The following is a 17803-nucleotide window of genomic DNA, read 5'->3' as shown; positions in this document are numbered from 1 at the left end:
GAAAATGCGACTCTGGGAAAAGTGAAGAATTTTTATTTTTGAGTGGACAGCTGTGTCTTTGGGGTCACTGAACTACACAGGCTGGAGCAGACAGGATCTAGGCTCCGTACTGATGCTACTTCATGGAGATACCTAGTTTCATATTTCATATTTTGTGTTGTGAAGATTAAGGGAAGAAGATGAGTAACTCCATCCACCCAAACCACCCTACCACCAGAAAAAGTGATGATAAAACTGTGAGGAGACTGAAGCAGAGCTGTGCAACCTGACCAGGGACAGGTAAGCAACCTTTCTACAATGTCCAATTTAGAGATCAATTAACATATATCTAAATATGTGCAGGTGCAAGTGATTTGAATGTCTAAATTGCCTGATAATTATTTGAATCACTGCAAGGCAAAACACAGAGATACAGTTATGGAATCTGGTGTCCAAGTAAATACTCCTGAAGTTAACTAAAATAAATGTGAAGTAAATGTGGATTTTGCCACTAACTTAAATGGAGTTAGAATCCCCCTTGGGAGTTCATATTGTTATTTAAGAATGACTTTGGACCTAGTCCTGGAAATAGGTCTGTGACAGAAGCAAGTCTTCTATTAAAATCAATGGCAATGCTCTAGTTCTCTTCAGCAGTGCTGACTCTGGCCATTTCCTGGTGAAAAAAATGGTCGACAATGACACTGTGCAGAAACAATGTGATGTTAAAGTTCATTGTTCTAACGATGACATTCTCTCTAGCAGTACTATTACAGGGGAAAGTTTAAGCTAGGTGTCAAAATTTCAACTCACTGTTTCATCTTGATACATATATTTTTTTAAATTATCGTGTTTTCTGGGTTTCTTTTTTAAAAAAGATCCTAACCCTCCCATCCCCTGACGTTTATACAGGGAATTTGCGTGAAAGAATCACAGAAAATTAGGGTTGAGAGGGACCTCAAGAGGCCATCTAGTCCAACCCCCTGCCCAAAGGAGGACCCACCCTCCTTATATCATCCCAGCCAAGATTTTGTCTACCCAGGTCTTAAAAACCTCTAAGGACAGAGATACCACAGCATAGCCTGTTGCAGTGCTTTGTTACCCCTTTTTGTGAGAAAGCTTTCCTAATCTCTAACCAAACTTCCTTGCTGTAAATTTGTGGCTGGTTCAATTTTCTGCAGAAACTTGAAAAACAACTTTTTCACGTTTTAATACAAAGGTCATTGGCTTTAAAAAAAAATGCGACAGGCAAGATGTCAAGAACTAAATGACACTTGGGAAGGGGAAACATGCCACCATTTGTGTGCAGCCTCCATTTCTAACAGTATGTGTGAAGCGGTGAAGGAGGAGCCCTGAGACGTAGAAGACTGGAACACAGCCACCCACTAACAACCCCTGGAAAATCTCTCTCAGGCTGCTCAAAAGGCCCCTTCTTGGTTCTTGACAAGAAACCTCTTTAAAAAAACGGTTGTGAGCGGTGAGAACAATTTTAAGCAACTGCTCCGGGGCGCGCCCCAGCAGCAGCTCCCTTCCCAGCTGTGGTGGCAGGTGAGAGAGGCAAGGTGGGTCCGTGGCTGAAGAGACAAGGGGCAGCTCAGCCCGTGGCCTTCGTGGCCTCGGAGGGTTGGCCCCGGGCGTGCCCAGAGCAGCGCCCGAGGGCCCGGGCAAGGGTGCGGCCCCCCCGCGCCCCGGGGCTGCCCATCTTGCACAACACAATACAGGTAAGCAGCAGCCGGCCAAGAGCGACCAATCCGCGGTTCCCACCCAAGCAGCCAGCCAATGAGCACTGTCTTGGACCCGGACCAATGGCAACATTGCTGGTGGGCAGCCAATCCGGCGCAGCCGGCGCGGCCCGGCAGCCCCAGGGGAGGCGCGCGGAGGGCGCGGGCGCTCCGCAGCGGGCGGCGGGCGACGGGCGACGGGCAGGGTCCGCGGGCGGGCCGGCGAGGAGCATGGCCGGGCTGGGCGGCGGGGCCGGCTTCGGGCGCTGCAGCCACGCCGTGGTGCGGGCGCTGCCCGAGTCGGTGTGTCAGCAGGCGCTGCGGGTGGAGAAGGGCGGCGCGGTGGACTTCGCCCGCGCCGAGCGGGAGCACCAGCTCTACGTGGGGGTGCTCAGGCACAAGCTGGGGCTGCAGGTGCTGGAGCTGCCGGCCGACGAGAGCCTGCCCGACTGCGTCTTCGTGGAGGATGCGGCCGTGGTGTGCGAGGAGACGGCGCTGCTCACGCGGCCCGGAGCGCCCAGCCGCAGGAAGGAGGTAGTGGGGGTCGTGCCCGGGCCGGGCGGGATGCTCGGAGCTGCGGCGGGCGGGGCCGGGGATGCTCGGGCCGCGTGGGACCCGCCCGTGCTGCCGCTGCCGCTGCCGCTGCCGCTGCCGCTGCCGAGCTCGTCCTCGGGGCGGGAGGCGAGAGGCAGGGCTGGGCACCCCCGGCTGCCTTGAGCGCACTGGGGTCCTGTATCTTTGCTGACCGCGCCAGGAAAGGCGCTGGCTGCTCCCAGCCTGGGTCCTGCCTGCCTTGGTTTTGGGGCCTGCACACACAGGTGGCCACCCTGGCACCCTGCCAGCCAGCCTCACCCAGTCCCTCCCTGTGCACAAAATACTCCGCTGCGGTTCCTCTTATTGACTCAGTTGTGCAAGGATTGGTGTTGCATTGTCATCTGGGCAGAAATCAGAGTGCTGGAGAAGCTGGGCTGGAAGGGGCCTCGTGGTCACGTAGTCCAGCGCCCTGCCCAAGGCAGGACCATCCCTGTGCAAACCCACCTGTACAGTCCATCATGTAAACTTTGCCTGATGCAACACAGAGGAGCACCCAGACCTGCCACAGGTAAAGCAGGGGAACCCTGGCAGCCAGCCCCCGCTTCTGTGAAACATTGTCAGCATGCTCAAGAGATACCAGGAAGAGGGTCTTGCCTCCGGGTGCAGACAAAAGCAAAATGTCACGTTTCACACAAGGGTTTCACTTCACAGTGCTGAGATCAATCTGCTTTGGCTACACTTGTTTAAAGTATGCCATCAAGTCAGTTCCTCAGAACCCTTGTAAGTGTAAATGATTTGGTGACAGAAAAGCCAGCGATACGTTCAGAAGATGTCTAAACTTTATTGAGCATCACTTTAAGTACTGTAGCCTGTACAGGTGTTGGGTAGCTGGACACCCAATCATTTAAACAAGCTTCCATGTCATCCTTTATTCCCATACAATACCACCCCTTCTCCATCTCCGTGTGATCGCAGTTCTAATCCTTTTGATGTAGTGTCTTCTACTCAATTAAATACTGATTTTTCCCTTTTTCATATTAAAACATATCTAGATCCAGTTTATCCTGTTTCAGCTTGTTCCTGGTGCCCTTTTGCCCACCATCCAGGACAGAAGTGACTCATGGCAGAAAGCACCTTAGCATTCAATTCAGACAGGGAGGGAAAAGATCAGCCAGCCAGAAAATGAAATAAAAGCAGCCGGTACGGTCTCATTTGGGAAATGGCTGAAGCAGATTTGAAGTGAAGAAAAATAAGGGCGGTTAGATAATATAATAACAGCAAAGATAATGCAATAGCAACAAAGATCCTTCATGGACCAAAGAGCCAAACGTGGTCATCACAAAATAATTAATATTGTATGTTATAACCTTACTGTAACTGAACTGTTTTAAGCAGCACATGCTGTAAGATGTGCACATTTTTTTTTTTTGTTCCTGGCTCTCCCCATTCCTTAGTGTAGGTTTCACAGTATGGGGCTGCCTAACAGAAAGAGTTTGTTTTTGTTTTAAGTGCATCATATTTGCCAGTAGGTTATGAACAGCCATCCATATCTTGCACTGGGGCTGTCCATCTTCTAAGCAGTTGGGGTCTGAATACCCCTGGGCCACAGCATTGGGATCTGCACACCCACAACACACTCAAGGGCAAGCCACAGGACCCCTGGGCTGCACTGCCACACTGCATTGCCCTGCCTCATTCCCCTGGGGCCAGAGGCAGGCAATGAAAGCAAGAAGAGGGATGGAGAGCCCTGAGTTTCAGCTGGAATAATGGAGGAACTAGTGGCCAGTCAGCAGCCTGGGGGCTGCAACTTTACCCTTCACTGCCTGCCAGTTGGACAGCTCTGACTTACAGTACTTTATGAAAATAAATGAACAGTGTGAACTATGACTCATCCTTTCTCTTTTTCCATTGTGTTGACTTGTGCCATGTTCTAATTTGCAAAGCTCCATCCTTTGAAATGGACCTGCAGTTGCAATACAAATTAAGAGTAATTCTAATATATCATTCAGTAAAGCACATGCCTTATATTATTTTAATAGTTAAATTTATCTTGATCTCGTGTGTTTCAAAAAATTTGGAACAAAGATGCCCTAGTGCCACATGATACATGTGTGACAAAACATACAATATTAATGTGAATGCTTTAGGGCTCAGTCCTGAACTCCTGAATTGATACATAGTAGAAACCAGTGAGAAAGCTGAGATTACAAGGATTACAGGGCTCCTATACACGTGCAGGGAAGCTGCTGTGATGTGCTGAAATTGTAGTGTGTCAGAGCAGACTTGTCCATGCTGAAAAATGATGGCAAATGATTTAGTCTCATTGAATGAGCTTTAGTTTAAAGTGCCCCGCCACCATTTTCAGTACACTGATACATGTGATGCCTTAAATTATCATGGCTCTCAGAGCTGTGCTAATTAAAGTGTGCCCCCCCCCCGCCTTCCAGAGCACATCTATAAACACCACAGACTCTGGCTTTTAGCAGATACGTGCAAGTGGGGGGGTTACTGCTGTACAGACATTTGCTTCAAAATTCCAAGCTTCTGTTTGCTAAGTCTTGAAATAGGCATTACATCCTTGGGTCACCAAACTATCCCCTCAGCTTTTGAATACCTCTGGATTGCTGTCTGTCTGGGAGAAGTGAGGTGGGGTTCTGAGGAGGGAAACAAACTAAACAAAAATATTGTGAGACGGTAGATGCATTAAATTGTGATTGGGCCATACCATCTATTCAGATTACTTATGAATGATTATGTAACCCTTTTCCCTCTACCTGTTGTCTTGGCTCATATGAGACCACTGGCTGTAAACTCTGGAAGTTTTGTGAAACAACCCTCATTACAAAAAAAAAGGTGGGGAAGTTGTATCTAATTTTTACCTTTTCTAAAATAAAAGTTGATTTCAGCAAATACTTCATTAAGCAATGAAACTGTCAGAGAGATTGTACAGACATTGCATTCAAATACACAGAGGCAAATTTATTTGTATAAGTGCATCCAGATGTGCACTTAACAGAGTTGTATATGTGTACAATAGTTTACTTTTAGATGCAGCTGTTTCTCAAGCGGACATTATGTATGTTATCAGTGATCCTGTGTTTTTTCTAGCATGATTATTTATGCTTGAATAGAGTCCCTTTGAACTTCCAGGGGGCTTGCTGTAGGGATAAGGACCATGCTGGCCTCAAAATAGAAGTCTCATCTTGCTTTTACTTGTAGCATTGGTACCACCATGCTAATGAGCTGAAATAAAGGAACAGATTAAAGCCTGGGTCCAGGTCTGTGCTCAGAAGGATCCCAGAAACTTGCAGAGGAAAAAATCAGGGAAGGGGACAGTGCAAAATGTGGCGGGAGATAAGAGGCTTCAGCTTCACAACTAATCACTACTGGTGGCAATGGCAGGAGGTTAAGCTTCCTCTGCAAAAATAAAAGCTGGAGGCAGGCCAAAGGCAGGGAGTAAAGCCATCTCTTCCCCACCCTTGGGTCTATCTTGTGCTGATGCAGAATGACCTTAGAGAGGATCTGATGAAGCAGTGTAACTAAATCAGGTATTGGCTGTAGCTGTTTGCTACACCATACATGCACTACAGAGCAAGGACTAAGGAGGGGGCCAAGAATGTGGAATCTGTTGTAAAACCAGTAGATTTTTCTTTCTTTTTGTTCTCTTTCAGTGTTCCTGCCTACTAGCTCAGCTGGGACTTTAGAGGCAGGTGGCAAGAATAGACAGCTGAGGCTGGGAAAGCAGTTAAAGAGGGGTTATATAGGAGGAGTTTAGGAAGAAAAAAGGGGGCTTTGTGGGGAGGAGGTCTTTGTGCAGAGTTAAAATAACATTACGGTGGACTAGGCCCAATTACTGCTCCAGGTAATAAAACCAGCAAACAAGGAATGAGGGTAATCACATACTGCTTATTGCATGTGGCAGCCAGGTGAAACAAAGTTTAATTTTCCCATTAACCAAAAATACAAGACCTGATATTTCTTTTTGTAACCCTACATATGTGAAAACTGTTTTAGACATAATTAGAAGTTATTAAAAAGGATGGTGCTGGAGGGGGATGCATATGGTAACAAATTATCTTTAAATGAGACAATTAATTAATTAGATAATAAGATTTTAAAAAAGACTGTATCTGTATTCTGTTCCCCAGCTGACTCTGTGATCACACTACTATTGAAATTAACTATGATGGGAAATACTCAGTTAACATAATCAATATTTGTATATCTGCAATATATGTTTATTCAAACTGACTTGAAAGTCTATAAATAAAACAGTGAAAAGGTTAAATAAAAAGGAGTTAAAACTTGACCCTAACCTTTGAAAAATAAGCACATTTGCAGAGACATTTTCACAAATGTAATATTATTTGTAGGAAAGAAGCGGGGGTTAGAGGGCAGGTCCAAAAAAAGAGACTCTTTTACATAAAACTAGATGTGCATGCATCCACAATTGCAATCCCAAAGCCTTGGCTGCCCAGAAGTGTGCCACACTGAACAGAAAAGAGCCAGGCTTCCATTTAAGCACCTTTTGGATCTAAAAATTAGATAGATGGTTTCAGAGTTCTCTGAGGGACCTCAGAAGTCTTGTAGATGGGTTCAGAGCATGACTAACATACATGGCATCATTCAGTTCAGCACAAAACACAACAGTTGTGGGTTCTTTCATGATAGAAAACACAGGAAATACATAATAAAATAATGGTTGGAGCATTAGTACAGAAAGTTCAAGGTCTGTCTCTGCTTGAGGGATTTTAAACCCGTATGTGTCCCTGGAGAGTGCCTTAACTGCTATGTGAGGGGGCTGTGCTTCATGATGCTGGTTTACTGTGTAATAAAGAAGTCAGGATTCAAGGAGCCAGGAGGAAAGTAAGCCAGAAAAAGCTTAACTTTGTAGTCTAGTGCCGTGGTTCCCAATCTGTGGTACCACCAGTGGTACATGTTAACACCTTTATTATAATTACTTTATATGACAAGAATTTACTGATGATACTTAAGGTTGAACTGAAAAATGTGCTGGTGGTACTTAAGGTTGTATCATTTTAAATTGGTGGTGCACAGTCTGTCAGAGTTTGGGAATCACTAGTCTAGTGGTTAGGGCACTTGGTTAAAGGGGTGGGTGGGGGTGGGGGCAAGTCTTGGGTTCTGGTCCTTGCTCCTTGGACTGTTTATGCATTTTATGTTAAACAGTCATTGCATAAAACAAAAATAATCCTAAATCCTTGTGTTGTTTTTATTCCAAAGTCCAAAACTCTAGTGGCAGTGAAAAAAATAATTGTCTATTGTGTTTGGGATGAGGTTTCCTGTGATTTAACTTGGGTATTCTAAGGCAAACTAGACAATCAAGACCAATCTGAAAGTTGATTGTTAGTATCTTAAGACTACTTGGAACACTTCAGCAGGTATAGATTACTTGCCTTCATTGGGTAATGTGTACATGTGTGCTTATGAATTAAAAAAGCAGGGTTGGGAAGGAAGAAGCCCACATTCTACGCTATAGGGAGACCTTATTAATTTGCTCCTATAGCTGGAAGATCCACAATGAATTGTTGGTTGTTTTTTATTTTAAAAGTAACTGGACAAACAAGTCCAGTCCAGGATATTGCACCATAAAGGATCTACTGTTTGCGTGATATTGTAGTTCTTAATTATTTATGACAGTACTTGCTAATGGACATGAAAGTGCCCAGCAGCAGTCAACTATGAATCTTGGCAGAGAAGGGAGGGGAGGCTACCATTTCTCTGTTTGTGTCCACTGCCCCTTGTTTGTTTCAGTTCTTTTCTGGTAATCCCCAACATTATGATTGCAGCACTAGCTGCACCTCTGTTCCCTTTATCAGTGCATTCATTTCATATCAGACCTCATGCTTTTACCTATCTCAGGGTGGAACTCTCCTCTGGGCCAGAGATTTACAGTATGTTTTTATATCACTCCATGCTTTCCCCACAAATCCAGCTGAGCTCTGCACCTGTGGTTCTTTTTGAGAGTCTGTGACAAGCCCTATCCAGTGATCAGAGCTTTCTTCAAACCAAAACAGTGATTTAACCATAGGAATAGAGCATCTAGGGGAAAGAAAGTATTTTTAAAACATCTACCTGCACACTTGTTCTGCCTAAAGCCTTTCCACCCTGTGATGGTTGGCTACAAAGGCCTCTCTCCTTCAGTGCTTTAGCAGGTGTTTTTATCAGCCTGGTATCTCTAACCTGCTCCAGTACAATTACTTGGCCTCCTCAGAGACAAAGTCTCTCTTAATTGAGCCCTTGCTCTAGCTGATTCCTGGGCTTGTGCTTCTGGACAGACCCCACCCAATAGGTTTAGCAGGCAGTTGAGCCAGAACTCTTGGAGGCAGTAACCTAGTACAACCCTCACATCCTTCTGGAGGGGCTTGCTTGAGGTGATCTTCTTAACTCCTTTTTTTTTTTTCTGACAGTCTGCTATTACGCTAAATCAAGAAATAGCCCCTAATCTTTTGGAAATTCCAAGTCAAATGTACACATTCTGATTGAAATTATGAAAATGCTGTCATTGAATAGCAGTATACCAGTCAGCCCTATACTGTCAGGGATGTGTCAGATTTCTTTCAGACTAGAGGCCACAGTTCTGTAGGTTTTCACTAAGATGGAAGTACTTTAGAGCAGAGAGATGGTTGTAGCCTAGAAGTCTAATCAAACCTCCCATGATGTGAGGGAGACATGAGGGACGGGTGTTGGGATCATGGAATCTCCCCAGAAACCTCTTTACCAAGAAATTATCTGTAGACAGCACAGAGCTTGAGGGACTCAGTGATGTGGGAAGCTCATACAGAGTGCAAGTTCCATTCACACACAAATGCTTGAACTTCAGCAACAAATTGAGCTATGGTTTCTGTTGGTATATTAAAAGGGAGGTTCTGATTCCATTGCTATTAGGGAAGAGGAAGGAAGCTTGATAATCTTTCTGTTTTGTTTGGTTTTGTACTTTTTCTTGCCTCATTTTGTGAGGTAACCTTTTCCATCTAGAGGGTTTTTTTTAAATGATGCAATTATAATTGCAGCAATAAAGTGTTGTGCAGTATGCAACAAGAGAATACCATTATTGCGGCTTTAAGTTAGCGGACCTACATAAGATGACAGACACAGTGACAAATTTCCCCAAAAGGACGGTCAAAACAGTGTGACCAAATAGTGGCATGTAGCATTTATCTTGTTAATTCCACCATTTTTATGGCCATTGTTTTGCAATTCTGGTTTCTTCTAGTCAACATGTCTCAGAGTAGGGTAGTACTGGAAGCCATAAGTTTTGGAAATAGACTACTATGAATATTGTCTGCAGAGATGATCTTAGGGGTGGACAGAGTTGGCAACTGCCCAGGGCACACATAATGCAAACCCTTGACCTGCCTTACTGCTTGTGCCAGGTGGGAACCATCAGGGAACTTCAGTAGCAACTAATCCCAGGGGTTGGGCAGCGGGGCCCACCCCCTCCATGGTTATGCCCAAAGCTGATTTGAGCTGGCTAGCTAGGGCAGCAGGATAAAAAACCTCCAGGCAGTGTCTGTGGCAGATGCTACCAGGCAGCATGATGGGCTGAGAGGAAAGTGCCAAGGACAAGGCGGTGGTGCCCAGTGAGAAGGCAGCACTGCTGGGCAGCCTCAGCTTGCACATCAAGGGCTTCACCATCACCAACCTGTTGGCCCTGGATGCTGACCTTCAGCCCCACCACTACAGAGGGTGTGGGTGGCGGTACCCTCTGCTGGGGCTAGAAGCGTTACTAATATGCTAGGGGTCTAGGGCTATACTGTTCTCTTTAGGAGCCAAGCAACAACAAATATAACTGAATCTGTGGGGCAGTGTTGGTGCCAGTGTGGGACAGGCATCTGGTACTGGGGGGGGGGGGCAGCTATTACTCCCCAGCCTGGCCACAGGCAGAACTGTTCCCTGCATACAAGTCCCCCAACTATGACCCTAAAGTGCCCCTCACTGCTCTTTATGCATTGTCCTGTAGCCTCAACTGCCTCCCTAGCTTCTACTTTTGTCCCCCGTTATTCCACGTATCCCCATGTGCAGCCCCACCCCATTATGCCCCAAACCCATAAGACTCTCACATCTCACTGAGCCCTACCCTGGTCCCTGACTGTACCCTGTACAGATCTGTCCTCATCACACCCCAACTCCCTGGCCCTTCACCATCCTCATCACACTCCATTTAAACCTTATTTTAAATGGTCGTCTGACCATTTAAACCTTATTTTAGTGCTTCACACCCCCTGGCATCTCCTCACCCAAAGTCCATCTTGCTTCCCTTCCCCTCACTTCTCTGTCTCTGGTTTGTGGGTTTGAATTCCCCAGGAACAAAGCCACCCAGCACAGGTTCCTAGATAGCAGCACAACATTATTGGACATGCTGGGCAGTGAGCAAAGAAATATCACCAGGAATAGATAAGGCTAGTATTGATTTGAGAAGATTAAAGGTTGTTAACACCTATGAATTGAAGAGATTAGCAGGAATCAGGTAGGTAATAGTGAGCAATGAAATCAATTGACTCCCTCAGCTCCACCTGAAGAGAAGGACAGCTCTCTGCTGGGCAGTTTAAAATAAGCTGTGGAGCAGGAATCAAAGGGAAGATGTGCAAATGCACCCCCAAACCTTCCCCCCTGGATGCACTAAAGTAATTTAAATCAAAGGGAACTAGATATACTTGTTTGTTAGGGCAAGTTGTAGCCATGTCCCTTTAATGGAAGTAAAGAACTGTAGAGTTGTATAAAGTCCATGGAATGATTTGTAATAGCATAGATTAAACTCTTGGGCATAGCAGAAATAATTTGTTACCTTAAAACCAAGGAGACCACCAAACAGCATCAGATACTTTGGTTGATAACAAAATATCCTAAACAGGAAGCGGTTTCTAGGAACGTACTGGTTTTTGCTCCAGGTTTTTTTTGCAAAACAAGAAAAACAGAGATGAATTCAAGCTTGGTCAGTAAAGTGAACACATTCCAGAATTATTTGAGCAAGGTAGAAAAATAAATAACCTTAATCACAGCTTTTACAGTTTAATGGAAAAATAGATCTGATTTCAAGATATTAAATATCATTATTATCAGCCTAAAAACTTTCGTTTCCAAATTAAGACTTCTTGGAATTCAGACTTTATTCAGCAAGTAAAATCTTAAAAAAAAACCCAGTTCCTAATGCAAATATGTTGGTATTTGCTCTAGCATTGCACAACCACTGACATGTGAATTTTTCAAACCAAGTAATTATGAATGAAGTATTGTGGTTAGTGAATTTATTCCAGTTGCAGAACTTTTGGTTTTAACACTATGTTCAGAATCAGTTACTCCAGTGTGAACTCTTCAGGTCATGTTCTAAACACGGCAGGGTCTGTTAATCTGAAGAGCTTTGATCAGCACATTGCCCTCACTGTCTTTCTTTGGAATAGCACAAAATGGCACTACACCATCCTTACCCTCTGTAGGCAAATGGAAATTCAAAGGCTTGGCTAAAATACCACCCCCATGCTCTCTCCCCCTCCTACATGGAGCTGCTTTAGTTGAGAGTGATGCAGGGAGCCTCTGCCATAGTAGAAAATTTTATATAACTCATCTCTTGATGGTTTTAGGGGAGAAGTTAAGCAAAGAGAAGGAAAAAACCCCCCTCTCCTTAGGGCTCCAGAAGGGAATGAAAAGTAGACATGCCTTCCAGTAGCTAGAAGCGACAAGAAAGCAAATGACCTTTTTGCAAACCTGTCAGTCAAAAGAGGATAAATCACATCTCTCTTAACCAACGGTAAGATTATGTCTGCAGAGAAGAAGCCATCTGGCAATCCCTTCCTCTGTAAAAGCAAGGAAAGAGCCCTCCATTCATCTTTCAAGTATCTGTGGTTAGTTATAACTAGTTCCATTGGTTGTATTCCATGTATTTGGTAGCTCATTATGATAAATCTGAGATAGAATGACTAGGCTGTTGACCTGTCTTGTGGTTCAGGACTACAGCCCTATTTTCAGGCCCTACTTTTGTATATTCAAAGGTCATAACTAGGCATTCCCAATAAACACCTGTTTTTGTTTTGTTGAAGGGGTGGTAAATTTCACTTCCAAATTTACTAAATTAGAGCTACTCTTTTATACGTGAAGAAGTAATATATGCAAATTTAAACACCATGGATAAAGACAGTTTAACTTCCCAGTGTTTCAGTAGTAGAACTGTAATCCCTACCAAAGGAGATGAAATTCAGCAGTGTGGTTTTTTTAGTCAGCTGAAAGTTACATAAGGCAATTTGAAGGTATAAATCAGAATAACATACTCTTTTTCAGAGCCTTTCCTTTCCAAGTGCTTCATGGACTATGGACATGAAGTACTACTGATGTGCAGGTATCTTCAGAATGCAGCAGGGCAGCCAGTGTACCATAAAGCCATGTGGGAGAGGATCAGAAAAAAGAATTTTTGCAAAGCTCCTTGGGACAAACTTTGGTTTCTATAGGAAATGCTGTAGGACCCTTAGTGCTCATGCATAGTAGGCAAGATGCACTCGGGTGCTTTTTAATTCCTTTTCCAGATTATTTCTCTAAAATAATCCTTCTTAATGCACAGTAAATTGAACAGAACCCAATTTCTCTGACTGAAGAGGGAAAGGTGAAATTGGCTGTGCCAGGATCAGAGCTTGTGATTCTATTTTGTATATAACAGTGCTTGGATCTGTGAAACAGGAGGGCCAGTCAACTACTAGGGGCAGATCAGTTCCAACTATAAATTATTTATTTCAGATATGGATACATTGACCAATCAGTTCAGGCCTCTGACAAGGCAGAAGTTGCCCTATTGTGCAAGTGTGGCAATACAAGAATTACAAACATATAAATGAAGAAATGTATACAGTACTGCAAATGTCTTAGGTGAGTTGTTTGGTGACATTGCTGATGACTAGCTCCTTGGGCACAGCATAGACCTGGATAATTCTGTACAGATGAGTGTTACCAGGTAACATAAATTCTAGACTCCAAATGAATGATGGATAGCGATGGTCTTAATAAGAAAAAAACTAATAAAGATGTTGGCTATACACTAGCTCCCTAAAGTTAATTAGGATAAGTGATTTCTTTATAGGGCATTCTAATGCCAACAGAGCCTTTCATTTGCTCATTGATAATTTAAAATGGAGTGTAACTGCATAGTTGGCAAAGGCCAACTGGCATTTCCACAGAGGATTAGAGATCACTGATCCTGGAACCGAGGCAGAAGAGACTGAAGTTTTTCATTAACACTTAGAATAATTCAAATTGTCACAGTGGCTTAAATCTTGTATACTCACACTGACCCCTCTGCTTATTCTTCATGTACTGACTTGGTCAGCACTATTGACGAGCCTTGGCATGCTGTCATGAGTACCTACGATATATTTATTCCCCTACAAAGGATTGATGTTTGATATAACTAGCGAATAAACCCAACCAACCGAAAAGCTTTAAAAGAAGTCAATGAGAAATTAGAAGTAGGATAAAAGTCTTTCTACTCCTCATATCTTTTGCTTTCCCCTGAATTCTGTGTACATTCAATTCAGTTTAGAGTCTTGTCCAAATAAATCTTAAGCATATTGATGCTTCTAATACAGTGGTTTTCAGTCTGCAGACTGTCTAAGGGGTCTGTGAAAGGTGATTTATGATCAATCAAAAGTATGAATACTGACACTTGCAATTCAAAGAGGCTCTTACCTCCATTTTAAATTTTCAAAGGGGTCTGCACCTCCATTTCAAAATCTTAGGGGTTCACAAATGAAAATATATTTAAATCCACTACTCTAACACATCTTGTGTTCTCTGCTTATAATTTGCCATATGATCTCCTCAAGCACCGCTAGCTGCTCAAGTAGAAGTCAGGCAGTTCAGCTCCAGAAGGATCAGTCTTCAGCTGATGTGGCAGGTGCTGCTGGCTGATTCAAATTGCCTGGCCCCCTTCTCTCAGCTGAGCTGAATGAGCAGCCAGTAGTGCCTGCCAGGTCAGCTAATGGCCCAATATCACTGGAGCCAAACTGCTTTACCCCTCTGTTGGAGCCAGATCAATGCTCAGCTGACTCTGCAGGTGCTGCTGGTTAGGGTCAGGTCCTCAGCTGACCTGACAGATGCTGCTCAAGCTCAAGCTCAAGGAGAGAAGGGGGGCCAGGGAGTTCAGTTCAGGCAGCAGCTCCAGTCCCATCCTGAAACTAGGGGATTAACAGAGCAGCCACAGTGTTTTGCTTCATCCTACACCACTACTGCATCTTCCTGTGTTTCCTTGGGAAAATAATAGACATTACTGATATTTTCAAGTGAAGACTTCTTCTTCATTCTGCCTTTCAAAACAAGTTGCGTATCTTATTTAAGGGCATGCAGTATGTGAAAAATATGGGTAATTTCACATTTCTTCAAGAAATCTGACAGACTTCTCATTCAAATAGAGTTTCAGTCTTTCTGAGAATATTTTGAACTGGGCAGAAAGGAATCTAATGTTTGTTTAGAAAGAAGGAGAGGTCAGGAAATTAAACTGTTGGGTGTTGCCCTGAAGCTTCAAAGACTAGATTTTCAGTGTCCAAACTATCTACTGCTGATTAAAAAACTTAATGTACACTGAAGAAGCCTACAAAAGCAAGGGTTTACTGTAGTATCTGTAATTCTAACCAATTCTTGCAAAATCTTGGGGTTGAAGATGTCTCAATCAGAGGGTGTGGAGGAAAAAACCCCACGGTTACTGTAGAATTACTCACCATGGATTTTACTCTATAGTAAATTTATTTCCTAGCAAAGCTCACATGAATGATCTGCTTTCTCAGTCTGGCTGTCTGTAGTAGGTGCTGTTACAGGATTTCACTATTGGTTGCTGGGGGTGGGAAAGGGGAACCAGTGTGCATTGAGCAAACAGCTTCCTTGGGATGAAATTGGGAGTGGAAGTGTAGACATGCAACACTTACTCCATAGTAAGTCATCTGAGGACAAAGCTGTATCTCTTTTTGTGAGTTAACTTTACACCGGAAACCAAAAACTTATTCTGTAAAAGGGCTGTACATGTGTGACTGCTCCATTTTTATTATGGAGCGCAGTCAGTTTATTCCTTTGTAAAGGTGTCTTGTGCTCTGAATTCTGCTAGAAGGGGTGGACTTTCTGAGTAGTCTCATTTACTTTAATTCTGCATTCTGATTTCTAATTCCCTGTTCTAGCAACTAAGTAGACTAAGTAGCAATCTAGATAGACTATGATAGAGAAATAGATCTTGTCTTTGAATGAACCACTCAACTTATCTTTGGTAACCTACTGTAACACAAACAGAACCGCCCTGTGAATGCACACCCCTGGAGCTCACCTACCACCCCATCCTGGAAACAATTAGAAGAATCATCAAGCAATTATAGCCTATACAGAATAAAGAACATACCTTGAGAGAAATATTTCCAGCCCCTCTGCTCCTGGCTTTCAAACAACACTGTCACCTTGCTCAACTCATCAATAGAAGCAAACTCCCCAGTGTTCAGCAGACATAAAATAGGATACAGCCTTGTCTTAACAATAGATGTAGAACCTGCCAACACATCCCCCCTGTGACAACACTCAACATCCACCCCCCCACAATGAACCCATCAGAATCCATGTTTCTTACACATGCATTTCCCAGAATGTGATGCATTTAGTCCAGTTCACCAAATTCCCTCGTGGGATCTACATGGGTGAAACTAAACAGCAACAATGCACCAGAATGAGCTCTCACAGGAAGACACATTAATACCAGTAGGAGTGCTTTTCACAGAACAACCTGTCCATTTCTGTCCTCGCTATCTTTGTACTTAAGGGAAATCTACCAAGCACCTTTAAAAGGAGAGTTTAAGTTGGACATTAAGAACCGAGGACTAAACACCGATATTGACTTTATAGCATATTATAATCTACACAATTCCTGAAATTCTTCCTTCACAATACAGGTGATAATGACCTTTTGATCCATCTTACTCTCCTATTAATCAAGCTTCTTTCTTTCTGCTATTTTTTGTCTGCTACCCCTTTCCAATCTCACAGCCCTACCCACTGTTTTTAATAACTGCTGTGCCTGCTTCTTTCCTCAGACCTGATGAAGAATGGCTGACAATTGAAAGCTTATCTAACTATATCCTAACCATGCAGTTGGTCCAATAAAAGATATCACCCTGGGCAACTGGTGCCTCTTAATTCGGGGGGGGGCACCAGCAGCCAACCGGGGGGGTCCCCCAGCAGCTGATCACCAGCCGTGGTGGAGGGGTTCCCCAGTAGCCAGTGGCAAACCTGGAAGTGCTGCCGATGCTTCTCTTGGTGTCCCCACAATCTTGGGGGCACCAGCCGTTTCCCCCCACTCCCCGGCCAGTGAGCGCCAATCTCAGGGAGGGCATGTGCACCCCCACACCTCCTCTACGTGTTGCCTATGCCACCCATAAAAATCCTTGCCTCTGGAATATGGTAGTGATTTCAGTAGATCTATTATCTCTTTCTTTTTTTGTTGTGTTACTATAATTGAGTAAGGCAGCCAGAGTTTGGCTCTAAATCCTAGGCAACCAAAATGAAATAGTGTATATGTTGGTTTCCTAGTAAAAATTTAAGTTCTTGAATGTTTTACTGTACCTAGAATGATCTCTACAGTGATTAAATTAGAAATTACCATGTTTCCAAATTTTTCAGTGTTTTTGTTATCTTATTAATGTGGAAACTAATTCTAGAAGAAAAATGGTCCAAAATATCTTGATATAAAATTTCAATTTTGTTCGTTGTCTACTATAAGCTTTTAAAATGTTATTAATTTATCCTCCCACCAAACCCTTTACACTAAATAATTTAGATGTCTTTGTAGTTTTTATAATATGCAGTAAGAATAGCGCAGACACTAGGTCTCTTTCATCGTTTGGCACCCTGTGTAATCTTTGTCCTGAGAAACTCCCTATATGCAGGTCTTTTGAAGGGCCTTTAATGCGTCTTCCACCATGTCATCCAGAAACGCACACCTAACTTGATTTGTCTCCTATTCTACAAGATGATATAATATAAACCCTCTTGTCTCATCCTGTACCCTATTAAATAAATCTACTTCAGTCTTTTGCCCGCTTCACATACTTGTTCTTTCCTCTGCTTTTCCTTTGTCTTCTGCTAGCTTTCTGAGGTTACTGTTTTCCAAATTCTAGCAATAAGTCTTTGTTCACACTTGCCTCCCTGGGTGTCTCCTTGGCACTTCCTCTTACCTTATTCACCCTCATTCTACAATTCTTAATATTTTATACTGAGCTAATGTAATTCTCTTGACACTCATTTAGAAATGTATACAAGCCCCAGTTCTGGCAGCAGACAGGCTAGGTCACTTTAAAATATACTCCCTTTCCCCCTTAGGAGCCAAACTGGGGTGGGGAAAGTAACCTCCAGACTCTTAAGACAAATACAGAATTGGGAGAAATAGCACAGATTCCACGTGTGTTCTTAACAGATTTACAAACGTCAGTCTTTCTTCTTAGCAAGCAAAACAGTGCATGCAGCACTTAGGCAAGGATGCATGCTCAAAACAGTGACTTCTCTTTATTAAAAATAAACACATGCAGACTTTAATTTCTCCCAAT

General features: G+C 43.5%; 1 protein-coding gene across 2 annotated transcripts in view; it reads left to right on the top strand.

Moving 5' to 3' along the window:
• Window positions 1–1144: 1144 nt before the first annotated feature.
• Window positions 1145–17803, top strand: part of DDAH1 (dimethylarginine dimethylaminohydrolase 1) — a 107150-nt gene continuing 90491 nt past the window's right edge. The window contains exon 1 of one of the 2 annotated variants that reach the window (XM_090049443.1): window positions 1145–2231. In XM_090049443.1, coding sequence (XP_089905569.1) covers window positions 1782–2231 — 450 coding nt within the window. In that variant the 5' untranslated portion in view covers window positions 1145–1781. The remainder of the gene's footprint in view (window positions 2232–17803) is intronic. The other variant, XM_090049442.1, reaches the window with a different exon arrangement.

This window comes from Crocodylus siamensis, chromosome 5 (genome assembly GCF_052110815.1).
Source record: "Crocodylus siamensis isolate JL-2025a chromosome 5, ASM5211081v1, whole genome shotgun sequence".
Taxonomy (NCBI): domain Eukaryota; kingdom Metazoa; phylum Chordata; order Crocodylia; family Crocodylidae; genus Crocodylus; species Crocodylus siamensis.
Note: the sequence above shows the minus strand (reverse complement) of the source record. Positions and strands in the feature narration are given on the sequence as shown.